At 36.7% G+C, this 14,786-nt stretch overlaps 1 protein-coding gene across 3 annotated transcripts in view; it reads left to right on the plus strand.

Moving 5' to 3' along the window:
* The window catches only part of PUS10 (pseudouridine synthase 10), a 74,223-nt gene extending 59,822 nt beyond the window's left edge, over positions 1-14,401 (plus strand). For 2 of the 3 annotated variants that reach the window (XM_032410925.1, XM_032410926.1), the window contains exons 12-18: positions 976-1,032; positions 1,895-1,971; positions 2,065-2,120; positions 3,161-3,278; positions 7,356-7,498; positions 10,319-10,418; positions 12,498-14,401. In XM_032410925.1, coding sequence (XP_032266816.1) covers positions 976-1,032; positions 1,895-1,971; positions 2,065-2,120; positions 3,161-3,278; positions 7,356-7,498; positions 10,319-10,418; positions 12,498-12,536 — 590 coding nt within the window. In that variant the 3' untranslated portion in view covers positions 12,537-14,401. The remainder of the gene's footprint in view (positions 1-975; positions 1,033-1,894; positions 1,972-2,064; positions 2,121-3,160; positions 3,279-7,355; positions 7,499-10,318; positions 10,419-12,497) is intronic. The other variant, XM_032410924.1, reaches the window with a different exon arrangement.
* The last annotated feature ends 385 nt before the right edge of the window (positions 14,402-14,786 follow it).

The raw sequence follows: 14,786 nt of genomic DNA on the forward strand, positions 1-14,786 counted from the left end.
TGTGCGCATGAGTCTGGATCTTCAGCCTGTTTTTGTGGTGGTTAAGAGACTCTGGAGTCAGATTGTCTGGTTCAAATCCTGGCCTTATCACCTACCAGTGATGTGATCTTAGGCAAGTTACCTATCCTGTCTGTCTCATTTTCCTTGTAAGTAAAATGAGGATAATGATAGTACCTACCTCACAGTGTTAACATATATGAAACATTTATAACAATGCCTGCCTATGGTAATGTTTCCTATGGTGATGATGGTGCAATCTTCAGTTTCGTATCTAAGGAAGTTGTCATATAACCCCTGCCCCTTTTTTTTACACCATTTTCCATTCTAATATTTGCAGCTTTTTAGTGTAGGATGATCCATCTATCTTAGAATGAACACTAGTTTTGTTGTGATCCCAGCTTAGGTTTGTTTAACAAAGAATTTGCTTTAAAACCCCTTTTTCCCCCTCTTCTTCTTTTCATAGAGTTTAATTTTCAAATAAATGTTTTTGCTTTGTTTTATTTTAAGGAAAAAAGGAAAGATGATAGATTTTTCACCATAAGCTTGTGGCCAGGCTTATAGTGGAGCCTTCCTCCAAACAGTGCTCTCTCCCTTTGGCTTTCCCGTTAAGGTCTAGCTTTGACATCAGGAACAGCTCTGCCATTTAATCATGTGGTCTTGGGAAAAATAGTTATCCTTTTAGAAGTTTGGTGTTCCTTTGTTTAATATCTACATCATAAGGTTATAATAAAGATTAAATGAAATAATGTATGCAGAATTTTAGCTCAATGCCCAGCATATGACAGGTGCTCAATAAATGGTGTTTTTTATTATCATTGCTATTTTTATTAGAGATTGGGATTAGAGGTGGGATGACTATCCCTTGGAATTCTCCTGTAGATTGTTTAAGACAAATGAAGTTTTTACCAAAGGGTGGGAATGAAAATCTTAGGGTTATTATATTACTGATTATTTTTCTTTATCTGCTTTGCAAAGGTTTTAATTTTTCCTCCTCTGGAAGAGAAGATGTAGATGTGAGAACATTAGGAAATGGTAAGATTGCAATAGCATCACTTGACTAGAGCTAACTTTCAGACTATCACCCTTCTCAGACAGCAGGTTCACTGTAGTCGCTTAGTTAAAACCAAAGTGGGCAGAGCCCAGAGCTTCTCCCAGTGAGGAAGCTTTGTGGATTATGGAGCTACCTTTATAAATTATATGATTATGTCTTAACAGGATTCATTTCTTAAGAGGCCATCCTTATTGCATACCTATAGGTTCTAAGGGACTTTTATGTGCATTAACAAGACAGTGCCTGAGTTTTTCCAAAAGTTTGCTTATTAATTGTTCCATTTGATAACATTTCAGCAGTACCAGTATAGTTTTCAAAATGCACATCTTCATTTAAAAAGCGATTCTGCTCTCTTAGCCTCTATTTCTCTCATTTTACATTGTTGCATTACAAAAAAGATGATGAGAGTTAATCCTGAGCTTGAGCTTTATAGTCCCTTCCCTTTATGGAATCATAGCTTTTCCGTTTCACTAGTGGATTTGGCTTAGGAGAATGGATTTCAGCCTGGTATACCGGGGCATTGCCATGTGTGATAACATTACCTTAGTGTAATCAGGTCAATTAGCAGTTGTTTGGATTTTATTTTGTAATTAACACAGTCTTGTTCATGGACCTTTGGGAAAACAGTCATTTTCACATATTGCCTGTACTGGGGTTTAGCAGCCCCCAAAAAGCCCCTTGATTCTTTCACACATCCTTCCCTCTCCCAGATGTAGTCATGTCTATAAACTTTCAGTCCTCTAGAGCTCAACTCGTTTTTTCACACCTCCTAACCCTCTTGCATTAGCCCAAATGTTAACTCCATCAACACGTTTCTGTTTCATGACGGGTGTGTGCTGCCAGGAAGGCCCTTTGCAATTGAGCTGGTGAATCCTCATAGAGTACATTTCACTTCACAAGAAATTAAGGAACTTCAGCAGGTAAACCACTTCATGACATGGAAATTGTCATGTTTCTGCAGCTCTATAACCGAACTAGAATTGCTAATTGTTTTTCCTTTTCTGCTACTACAGAAAATTAATAATTCATCTAACAAAATCCAAGTCCGTGACTTGCAGCTTGTCACAAGGTAAGGGTGGACTCCCTGGAGCTGATCTCAAAAGGGAAGTTTTGGTTGTAGATCATTTATCTGTTAAGGGAATTGTATCCAGAATATATAAAGAACTCTTACAACTCAATAATAAGAAAACAACCCAATTAAAAATGAAGGAGATGATTAAGTGGACATTTCTCCGAAGAGGACATACAATTAATGCATGAATACATGAAAAAAATGTTCAGTATCATTTGCCATTGGGGAAGGGTAAATCAAAACCTCAGTGATAGCTCACTGTACCCTCACTAGGATGGCTATAATCAAAAAGACAAAAAAAACAAATGTTGGCAAAGATGTGGAGAAATCGGAACCCTCATATATTGCTGTGGGATTGTAAGCGTGGCCACTTTGAAAGACAGTTCGGCAGTTTCTCAGAAGGTTAAACATAGAGTTACCATTATGACCCAGCAGTACCACTTCTAGATATATACCCAAGAGAAATGAAAGTGTACATCCACACAAAGACTTCTACATGAATGTTCAAAGTAGCATTATTCATAATACCAAAAAAGTAGAAACAACCCAAATGTCCACGGATAATATATGGTATCTCCATACAATGGAATATTATTCAGTAATAAAAAGGAAAAAAGTACTGACTGATATATGCTCCAACATGGATGAACCTTGAAAACATGAAGTGAAAGAAGCCAGAGACCACACACCACATATTGTATGATTCTATTTTATATGAAATATTCAGAGTAGGGAAATCTGTAGAGATAGAAAGTCAATTAATGGTGCCAAAGGCTGGGGGAAACAGGGCATGGGAAGTGACTGCAAATAGGTATGGAGTTTCTTTTTTGGGGTGATGAAGTATTCTAAAATTAGTTTGTGGTCATAGCCACACAACTCTGTAAACATGCTAGAAATCACTGAATCGTACAATTAAAATGGGAATTGTATATAAATTTTATCTGAATAAAGCTATTTTTAAAGAAAGGGAAGTTTGGGGCAAGGCTTGTGTGTATTCTGTGTATTTAGATAAACTTCCTTTTATTGTTTTTGTTTAGAGAGGCAATAGGACATATGAAAGAAGGCGAAGAAGAAAAGACCAAGTCCTATAGTGCCTTAATATGGACAAATAAAGCCATACAGAAGAAAGACATTGAATTCCTAAATGGCATAAAGGTAGCTAAGTGCTCTAACTCTTTTTATTTTATTTTTCGATTGCCTATAAAAGAGTCCTTTCACTTTTAGTTTATTACTAGCAAGTCATAGAGCATGGGCTTTGGGGAATGTGAGACCTGCTTTCAAATCCTGGCTTTGCCATTTGCTGGTTGAATGACTGGGCATTTCATTGAGCCTGTTTGAGAGACAGCATTGCTAGTGATGAAGAGCCTGCCTCTGGGCACAGATTTCTTGGATGCAAATCCTGGATCTGCCTTTCATAGTTGTGTGACTTTGGACAAGTTGCTTATCCTCTTTATGCTTCAGTTTTTTCATCTATAAAATTAGTTAGAATAATGAAATGAGTTTAGTCATATCAAGCACTTAGAACAGTATCTGGCACATAGAAAACCTCAGCAATGCTATTATTATATTTGGCCATCTGTAGAAAGGAAATACAAAATAGAATTGACCTAATAGGACTGATGCTAAGATTAAGTGCATAAATAAAACATATTATAAATTTTTAAGAAGCATAGTATATGTAAAGCACAAATATTTTGGCACGTGCTGGATTTTCCTTCACATGAGCATATCACTGTAGAGGGTCTGCCTATTCATTTGCATATTTCTTCCCACCTGTCCCTGACTCTTCCTGTAACGATAATTTACTCTCAAATGTAAGGAATGAGCATAAATGGGCACAGAGATGTGTACAGTCATCACATCATTTAAATGGGCAATATTTTGTAATAATTTAGATGACCTACAAGAGGAGAATGGCTTAATCTTACCGTTTATCTGTATGATGAGCTATTGCTAGCCAGTTGTTAGAAATTATGTAGTAGATGACTATTTATTAACAAAGGAAAATGTTCATGATAGATGCTAAGGGGGAAGAAAACAAGCTATAAAGAGTATATAGAGGGGGATACATTGTGATTTAAACACACACAAGTGTGTGTTTGTGTATACACATATATATGACTATGTAGAAAACAAATTGTAGGGCAAAAGATACCATAAATAGGATTTATACTTATGAAAAATAGACAAAGGATATGAATAAGCTGAAAACGAGCAACTCCAAATGGCCAAGAATCATCTGAATAGATGTTCCACTTCTGGATTGAAGTAACAATAAGACCTCACTTTAGTCCTCTGAGACTAGTAACACCTACTGGGTGGCATGGAGGAGAAAGCTAGTTGCATACTTTGTCAGTAGAAATATAAAGTATTTATTAGCCTTTTTGGAAAACAACGTAATGATGACTGTAAAAATTAAAAATATACTGGTCTTCTACCCAACACTTTTACTACTGGTAATCTATCCGGAAGAAATAAAACTCCATTGCATAAGTATATGTGCACAAAGATGTTTACTTTATTCAAAGCAGCAAAATCAACAGCACAACTAGGAACAAAGTGAATTTCCTTCAAAAAGGAAAGGGAAGAACAAGCTGGCATCTTATAAAGCTATTTAAAAAAAAAAAAAACTAAAACAGCATGTGATCCCGTTTAATTTATGTTATTGTATGTATATATACCTAAAATCGTTGGAAAAAAGGATAGAGGTAGGTCTACAGCTATGACTTACAGAAACACCCATGACGTTATGAGAAAGAAAGTGAAGTGCAGAATCATGTTTATAGTATAAGTGTCTTGGTGAAAGCATAGGAGTCATTCACCGGCTTAGACAAGTTCATCTCTAACCCTGGGGGTGGACTAGATCACCCCCAGAGGGCCTCCAGGTTTCAGGTTCTGTGATTTTGTATCAAAAGCTATTGGCTTTTGGCCCATTATCTGGGGCCTTTAGGATGATAGTTTAACTCTAGACAGGTATCTTTAAGATTACAAAACAAAAATTTTTTTTTAAAAGACTTTATTTATTTGACAGAGAGAGACACAGCAAGAGAGGGAACACAAGCAGAGGGAGTGGGAGAGGGAGAAGCAGGCTTCCCGCCAAGCAGGGGGCCTGATGTGGGGCTCAATCCCAGGACCCTGAGATCATGACCTGAGCTGAAGGCAGACGCTTGACGACTGAGCCACCCAGGCGCCCCGCAAAACAAATTTCTAAACCTCTTTTCCATCAGGTGTACAAGTCATTCAGAATGCTGGGGGGAAAATTAACTCATTTTAAAAATAGATTCAGGGGCACCTGGATGGCTCAGTTGGTAGAGCATGTGACTCTTGATCTTGGGGTCATGAGTTCAAGCCCCACATTGGGTGTGGAGCCTACTTAAAAAAAAATAGATTTATCATCTGGAGGTAGCTATATTCAGAGCTAATTCAGAAATAATGCTGAATAATGCTGAAAGATGATTTTTGGAGGTACAGAGTAAGCAGTGAAAGGGTCTCTTTTAATGGTTCACAGCCCAAATAGACTGATGGGACTAGCTGACTTCTAATAATTTTTTGTGTTGGGTTAAGACTATTTTCAAATATTCCTATTGTCATCAAAAATACAAAAACTGAGTTACTGTCCCATTTTGAGAAAGTCACTTCAAATTTACTACGTGTCTCTTCTTTTTTAAGGGCAACCTACTTCTAAGGAAAAAAAAACCTTTTGTGTATATGTATATGTGTTTCTGAAAATTCAGCAGAATGGGGCCAGCAGAGTGCGTTGTTAGAGTAAATGGTTTCCTTTTGTCTACTGAAAGCAAGCAGACACAAAACACACACAGGAGTGTGTGGTGATCAAGCGTTATGTTGGAAGTCCAGTGGTGGGTCTACCAGCTCAGTTAGTACTTCCATTGACTAGTTCATGGTTTGCAGTCCTGGGAGTGAGTAGCAAGAAAGGAAACAGGGAGAAGAGCACTCCTTGGTCATTCATTTGAAGCCAGCTATTTCTGTATTCTACAGTGGAGGCCATATCTGTACAGATTCCTTAACAGTTCAGCCTTGTCCTTTTTTTGTCTTTTTGGCCGGAGAAATGTCAAACCTTATGGAGACAGCCTATCTCAGCAGAACAAAGTGCTTCTAAAATCAAAGCATTAGAGAATCATAAAACCCATGAATTAGGAGGGGCCATTGACTCACTGCTATGATCAAAACAGTCACACCATTTCCAGTATAGTCTTTGTCAGAACTTGCTCTTTCTTTCTTGGTGGAGAACTTGATAGAGGGGAGACCAGACAGAAATCCTTCTCTTCTTAGCATGGCTTCAGGCACTCCCAAATCATGTAAATTAGGAAGGAGTTGTTCCAACAAGAAATGGCAGAAGATTCAAAGTTCTTATGAACCTACATTTCTCGTTATGCCCAGTATCTATTTTTAAAACTTGGAATTAGTTGACCTTCTACAATATTAATCTCTATTTCTTGATTTATATCTTGTGACAAAAGGAAATCTCTAATTATAACAAGCCCGTGCCCCTAAAAAAAAATCTGAATTGTAAAAAAGGCATGCAGTATTATTATTCTCAAGTAATTTGAACTGGGCTTACAAATACTGAGAGGTCCTGGTTTATTGCACACACTTCTTTGTAATTATTATATTGAAACACTACCCTGAACAGTGATGCAACTGTTAATTTTCCAGATATATCTTTTCATACAACAACAACAAAATAACCTTGTACGTAGGTGTATGGTTGTCCTTAAAACATGCACACTGCCCGTACACACCAGTGATGCTGAGGTCTCACCTTCTGCAAATAGCCATTTCTCACCTCAGCTCTGTTAGATCATCTGTTGGGTTGCTGGGGGGTGGGCCTGGGTGGGTAAGAATAGGTCTTCTAGAAGAGCTCTGTTAAAGTAAAGAACAGACTAGAACTCCAGGGTCCTGCTCAATTCAATTAATTGATTAAATATTAGAGCAAAAGAGACCTTGGGGATCATTTACTTCAAAGCCTTTTTTAAAAATGGCATACTGGGACCCAGTAAGTGAGTAACTGTGGACGAGGTTATGAAAAGTTCCACAGAGCCTGAACCTTAGGGCATACAATTTATTATAGTATTAGTATCTACCCTGACAGTGATAGATGAGGTCCTCCGAAGAAAACATCTGTGGTGGGCCAAGGATGACAGAGGAGGTGTTGAGACAGGCTTCCTGGGCAGCAAAGCTGACTCCATGGTTGTGTAACACATCCTCCTCTAGGACTTAAAGATCGACCAGAAAACACCTCTGCGGGTCCTTCACCGGAGGCCCCTGGCTGTGAGAACTCGCATCATTCACTCCATGGAGACATGCTATGTGGATGAACATCATTTCCACCTCTATCTGAAGACTCAAGCTGGAACGTATCCTTTCGCCTTCCGCATAGCAATCCTCTAACCCTGTCGGAAGAGTTCACGCTGCCCTAGAAAATAGGTGCAACTTGATCCAGGAACAATTAGGGTAAGGATTAGGTTGGGGAAGAGTCCTTTTTTTGGGGGGGGGGAGGGTTCCCATCTAATTTGTATCTTTCAAAATGACATTTTAAACCGCGAGGCGGCAGCCGGTAGAGTGTGAACTTTCAAATAGTGTGTCACACAATTCTGCCTACCTAGTAAGTACTCAGGAAACAGTTCTGATTGATTCATTTATTGATTTGTGTCTTTATACATTCTGCAAGTCACATTTTCATAACCACACTTGGGTTCTTTCAGCGTTTTGAGCATTTGCCCCAAATCACTAAACACTGATAGTAGATGGGAGTGGCCCTACTTTCATACTGGTCTTCACTTTATTTGGCCACTGGCCCAAAACAAGAGAATAGTCCAAAAATGATCACTTATTCATATGGTACCCTGTTTTGTGTGGTTTTGTATCCGTTCTGAGTTGTTAGTTAAAATACATCAGGGAGTTGCCAGAGTCCTAGCTCTAGTTTATTTTTCAAAAGTGCTCCTAATATTTGTTTGTTTCTTGGTTTTATATTATTTAGTGATCCAATAGCATGAAGTGGTAAGATACCTAATATAAAACTAATGATATATTTATGGGTATAAGGCAAAAAATGTCATTTTAATCCCCAAGTAGCATTCACACCATGTTGCTGTAGTCTGTTTCTCCTTTTCCATCAACCTCCTCTCTCTTCCTCCCCAACCCGACACCACTCCACCCCATCCTATCCCAGAAGTGACCAGGATTTGCTAAGCTGAAATAGGTAGATGTTATTTACTCTTAAAATCTCTTACATTTTTAGTTCGGATCAAGGGATGATCTGTTTAGACCACAGTGGGCAGACCTTTATAGCTTTGTTGTTTGGAATATATGTGCCTACTATAGATGGAATGTGGATGGAATTTCAAAGAAATCACAGATTTTTAAAAAATCTTTTTACCTAATTCCAGCTTTTATTTTAGAGTGCTAAGGTGAAATGCAGTGGTCTTTTGAAGAAACTAATCTTTTCAATCTTATTAAAACATTCTTAGGACCAGGCATGTATATGTTACTTAACGGGCTTAGCCAAGAAAAACCGTCTGCTAAAACTTTAGATACCATGTGGTTATACACAGAAGTATGCGAATTTTTCACATATATTGCTCGGTATGCTGAACTAGTTCATTTGACGTACACCTCATCCTTCTGGATATGAATAAGAATTCTGGGCCTTTTAACTGGTTGTTCTGGGGCTTTTTGGTCATCTCCCCTCATCGTTGCTACTCAGAAGTAGCATTCTCGAAAGAAAAAGACAATTGTTGAGTAAGTATGAGTTCAGCAAAGAAGGCAGTTACTAGATACATGTCTTAAGCTTGAGTTAAAACATTTGGTGAAAGTAGAGTGAATACACTTTCAGAAAGTGAGGAGGACATAATATCAGCATATTCATGGTGTAAGTTTTTTATTTATCATCTGAGAATAAACTTATTTTTCCTATTAAAATTATATTAAATTTTTATACTAAGTGCCAGTTTATAGAACACAACATAATGCTGAATGATTTTTTACTGAATGCTAGCAAAATTATGTCTCTCAGATAACTATTTTCAAGGCTGTAGTAGAGTCCTATGTAAGGAAAGTTAATGTAATCTTAATAAGTAATTCTAGGATTGGCCATTGACATCAAAATTTGAAGACCTTATGAAGGAAACATGAAATCGCCCCTTTCAAAAGACTTAATTCTCTTGTTAACCATGTAAAAGTTGCAAACAGCTAAAACTTGGGTCCTTTGATAATCCTTCTGAAGAGCCTTTATCAGCGACTAAATTAATATTTTTTTTTTTTTAAAGATTTTATGTATTTATTTGACAGAGAGAGAGAGAGAGGCAGCGAGAGAGGGAACACAAACAGGGGGAGTGGGGGAGGGAGAAGCAGACTCCCCGCCAAACAGGGAGCCAGATGTGGGCTCGACCCCAGGACCCTGGGATCATGACCTGAGCCGAAGGCAGACGCTTAACGACTGAGCCACCCAGGCGCCCCTAAATTAATATTTTCATTGTCCTTCCCATCCTACTGCTATTGTGTCACTGGGTCACATTACCAGGAAAGCCATCATCGTGTGACCCTGTGGAAACCTATCTTCTGGCAGATGTTAGCTGCCATCATTGAAAAATGGGACCAAAAAGATGACAAATGGAATTTGTGGCAAAGAAAAAATAGCGAAGGTTGTTTTGTTTTGTTTTGGTTAGCATTGAAGTACAGTTCATTTTAAAAATCCATATCCAGGGTCGCCTGGTTGGTTCAGGCAGTGGAGTGTGGGACTTTTGATCTCGGGTTGTGGGTTTGAGCCCCACGTTGGATGTAGAGATTACTTAAAAATTTAAAAAAAGATCTTTTGTATTTCAATTTTTTACTTAAATTCTAGTGAGTTAAAAATCTTAAAAAAAAAAAAAATTAAAAAAAAAAATCCATATCCAAACCTTGGCACTTGGAGATGAGCTAGAGAAAAAAGAAAGTCATGACTTTTGGGAAGTTTGATGTAAACACAGATGCCAAGTCCTGCTGTTAGCTGCCAGGCTGGTAGGAACCAGTTTGCCAAAGCTTATTTTCTAAGATACACATCGTGGGTCACAGCTCAGAAATAACCTCTCCCTTGTAACATTTCTGCTTTTGTCTGTCATTTCCCTTTCACCTATCAAATCTCACCAAACAGTTAGTGCTGCATAGCTATCTCCATTGTTTCCTTAAACAAACCCCAGCTACATTAAAGAGTTTGTGCATGGAGACTTTGGGAGAACCAAGCCGAACATTGGCTCTCTAATGAATGTGACTGCAGACATTCTTGAGCTGGATGTTGAGGTAAACCATTTTATTGTGGAAGTACCCATTTGTACATTGAATTCAGCCAAGGTTATGCTTTTGGGGGAGGGGGGTGGGCATTAAGCCAAATAGGTATCTATCTCTATTCACCTTAACAGGTATTTGAAAATGGTCAAAATCTCACAGTAGCATTGTATTGCAGGGAGGGACTGTCTTTGGAATTTTTATCTTTTTAAAAAATACAAGATCTCATTTATGATCCTTGCAAATATATAGCTAATTTACATGGGGCATGAGGTCTTAAACCCTTAAATGGAGCAAGGAAATGAAACTTAAGAGCCCTTCATATGTCCTTTGGACTCCACAGAGTTCATTCCCATACCTATTTTGTTTTATAAAAAATTTAAGGCAGACTACTCAGAAACATACATTCAGGACAGGTATAGAAAATGGGATGAGCCAGTGGTTATTAATAAAAGCAGTTGTATAAGGGACCCCTATGATGTGGTACAAATTTTCTGCTCTTAGAGTCTGAATTGAAACAAGGTTAAATTCTTAAGTATTTATAAGAGTGGACTGAATAGGTCCTTCCGGCAGTTCTCCATAAATATATTTTCTCATTTGAGCATCAGAAAGGTACTGAGTCACAACTGTGCTCCTTGACAAATACCTGATGAAGAATGGGGTCCCTCTCCCGTGCCTCCCTACCAGCCAAAAAAAATATTAGGAGACTAGCATTTTGCACTTGGGATTAATATCAGTTATCAAAAGAAGTGGGTATAGTTGCCTCGTGTGCAGACAGCTATGGTGATCACATATCACTGGAGCATTATCAGCTTACTGGTGATTCTCGTGAGTGCTTTCAGCGAGATTTCATACAGCTCCTGCAGTACGGCCACCGACAGCACTTTCAAGGTTGCAGGGAGCCTTCTCAGAGGGACTGTTATTTTGAGGAAGACAACCTTCTGTTAAAGAAAATCTCACCTGCATTCATCTTCTTTGATCTTAATTCTCAGAACAACTTAGGAATGTCAAGAGTCACGGGCCAATGTTCCTCATCCCTGTCTGTCCATCGGGAATCACCTGTAGGGCTTTTTAAACCTCCCCTGCTTTCAACACATACAAGACTATGTGACCTGCAATGTTTAGTTTTCAGGCATGAGAAACAACCCATTAGCTTATATATGGGTGTTCAGTATGTGGCCATGTTCTGAAATAGAACCAAAATATCTTCTTGGGATTTCTAAAAGATACACATGTACACACACAATAGTTATTTGGGCTTTTCTAATAAAATTTTTCTGATTCTGGCAGTGACTCATAGATTAATTCAAAAAATCACTTGTGGTAAAGCATTTTGGGTTTTAAAATTTAAGTCTCAAAAAAACCCGTAACAAGACATGGGCACAGTGGACTTTTTTAAACTTCTCAAATTAGGCCCTCTAGGGTAGTTAAACTACTTCTAAAGCCTAGGACATGATTGTTTTATGTGGAGAAAAAAAATAGTCTGCTACTGTAATTTCATTATGACTTAAATCAAGGTTTTGTTCTAGAAGAGCCAAACCAAGTGAGTAGAGATAAACTGATTTTAAAAGAAACAAAAATTCTGAAATGATACACAATGATCATTTATCCTTTTCTAGTTCTTTCATACTCATTTATTTCTCATTTGGTTGCTAAGTTACAAATAACACCGTAAGTGAATAGACTACTTGAGTGCTTGTTAAATTCAAGATGGGAAAATGAAAATGATCTGAAGAATAAAAGTTGCTGAGACTTCTGAGGGAAAGTTGGTGTTGCTCCCTGAATTTCTTTCTTTACCCATAAATAACATTTACAAAATTTAGATGTACCCTAGTCTCTTATTGGCCAAAGGTACAATTAATTTAACTGGCTGAGTAACCAAATACTCTGTGAATTCAGAAACAGACCTTGGGCCCAAGAATCTCAAGGCCTAGTTATGGATTTTAGACTGTTGAATTGTGGTATTCAATGACTTTTCTTCAAATGAAGCTTCTGCTGCTGCCTTATATTAAAACTATTAAGTTTATGCAGCATTACCAGCAAATGCTTACTGGAACATTAATATGTTTTCATGTCTTGTTTTCTTCCTTCTAGTCTGTAGATGTTGACTGGCCCCCTGCTCTGGATGACTAGCTTTCAAATTTGGACACACAGAGTAGGGTTTTCGTGGCATGATGTGGACCTCCATTCAGCATACACTGTATAATGGCTCTTTACTCACCATTACAGTGTCTTGGAAACCATTTGGATCATGTTGATCTATGTATTTTAAAATTTGTTGTAACATCTCAGGATCTATGTATGTGTATATTTTGTGTTAAATGTTCTAAGGATGTCTTACGATTTTTCTTGTTCCCTCTCCAACCCCTACATGCCAGACTATGAATAATGAAAACATTCTCTTAATTCTTTCATTTAGAGAAGTACACAAACAGGATATGTTCTCTGATAATCTGAGAAGCTATAATTTCTTTTAGCAAAATTTCCCTCCACAAGACATACCACCTTCAAAATCATGTTCTAAATTTTAAAAATGATCTTGATAAAAGTTATAGCTAGATTTATACAGCACAGTATCCTATAATGTTCTAAGATATCAAATGCAAATCTAACATCATTAATATTTTTCCCAGTTTTAATCAAGCTATTACCCACAGAAGTACTTTTTGTATAATCTGTCACAAATCTTAATGACTTCAAGTTACTATTTTGACGACTTAAAAATATCAGTATGTTTCCTGGGGAGGGAAAGTGAAACCTTAGGAATTGAGGCATACCCTGTTAAGAGACTTCCATAAATCTTTTAAATAAGGAGACACAAGTGCCTTCAGTAACTTCAAACCCAGGGATAAGATTTTGAAAAATTAAGATTGCTAAACAATCTGCTATTATACCAGAGTGCTTCAATATATTATCCAATTTCAAACATCTTCATCAAGTGGATAGGATATTATCGTTTCCATTTTATAAATATGAAACCAAAGAATGAAAGTTAAATGATTTATCTAAAATTTTACTTCCATATCAGGGGCTAAAACTGAAGTTTCCTGGTCTCTAGGCTCCTTTCTTAATAACTCTTGTTATTGAGCACCCACTGTGTGAAGGAGGCACCTGAGAATGTCATTTAAATGCACTAACCCAAAAATAATAATAATTAAAATAAACAAATGCACTAACCATCAGAAATGACTTTTGGAATTTAGAAACCAAATCAAGGAGCTTGCCAAAAAATAGCCCAAGTATATTTCATATGAACTTCCATGATTACCATTTGTTAATAAATTAATCATCAGTTGGTACTATGAAGAAGGAAAAATGAAATAAGCTAAACCTAAAGAAAATAAAATAGATGGGTCATTAAGAGAAACGTTTCAGCAATCTCATTAAAATTTGATTTAAGTAGTAATTTCTATCACCCTGATTCAACTATCTGAGAGCTTATTTTAGAACACATGTGACTTGGATAGTATTGGATGATTGTTTCCCATCTCTTCATTAAACATACTTCATAGATACCAAGATGTATTATTCATTTTAGAAATCAGGAAAATTATTTAATTGACATGAAGAAGTTTCATATGTGAATACTAGCAAATAATTGTTTCACTATTTTCAATGCCAGAAAATAAGAAAGGGATAATAGAAATAAACTTCTGATAAACAGGTAAGAACTTTTGTGTGAATGTTTCTCTGTTTCTGGGGAAGTTTTGCTACAAAAAAGATTTAAATAATTTGGGAGATAGTCTTTTGCATGTTTCTTTTTAGCACAGCTTTGAATTTAGTGGAATCTGCAAAATGGAAAAATTAAGAACCTCCTTAATAGAAGATTTCTATTTCTTAAATTTCTATTCCTGACATTATGCAAAATTTCAAGCAAAAAGTAAACATTAGCTGTATATACTTTACTTATTCCATATGTTCATATATTATGAGACACAGGTTGTTAAAAATCAGTGTAGGTCTGTTTTATGCAAGAACTGGGAACATTAATGAAAGTACTATAGGTTCACTTTTGCCGATATAAAATTATTTTAAAATTAGTTTTGTGATCTCTTCTCATGGCTTTATTTTTTAATTTTTTTTCTTTTCAAATTTTTATTTAAATTCTAGTAACATATAGTGTAATATTGGTTTCAGGAGTAGAATTTAGTGATTCATCACTTAACAAAAAACATCCAGTGCTCATCATAACAACTGACCTCCTTAATATCCATTCATAGCTTTTTTTTTCAAAATTTTATTTAAATTCTAGTTAAATCTAATAACACTTAGAGAAAGGGCCCTTTTTTACTTCTTAGTATTTCTTTGTCCCAAATATAGTCTGTGATTTAGTTTAGGAAAAACATCAACTCAACTCTGAATACCTGGAAAAGTTAGAAATAA

This window comes from Phoca vitulina, unplaced genomic scaffold (assembly GCF_004348235.1).
Source record: "Phoca vitulina isolate PV1807 unplaced genomic scaffold, GSC_HSeal_1.0 scaffold12, whole genome shotgun sequence".
NCBI lineage: Eukaryota > Metazoa > Chordata > Mammalia > Carnivora > Phocidae > Phoca > Phoca vitulina.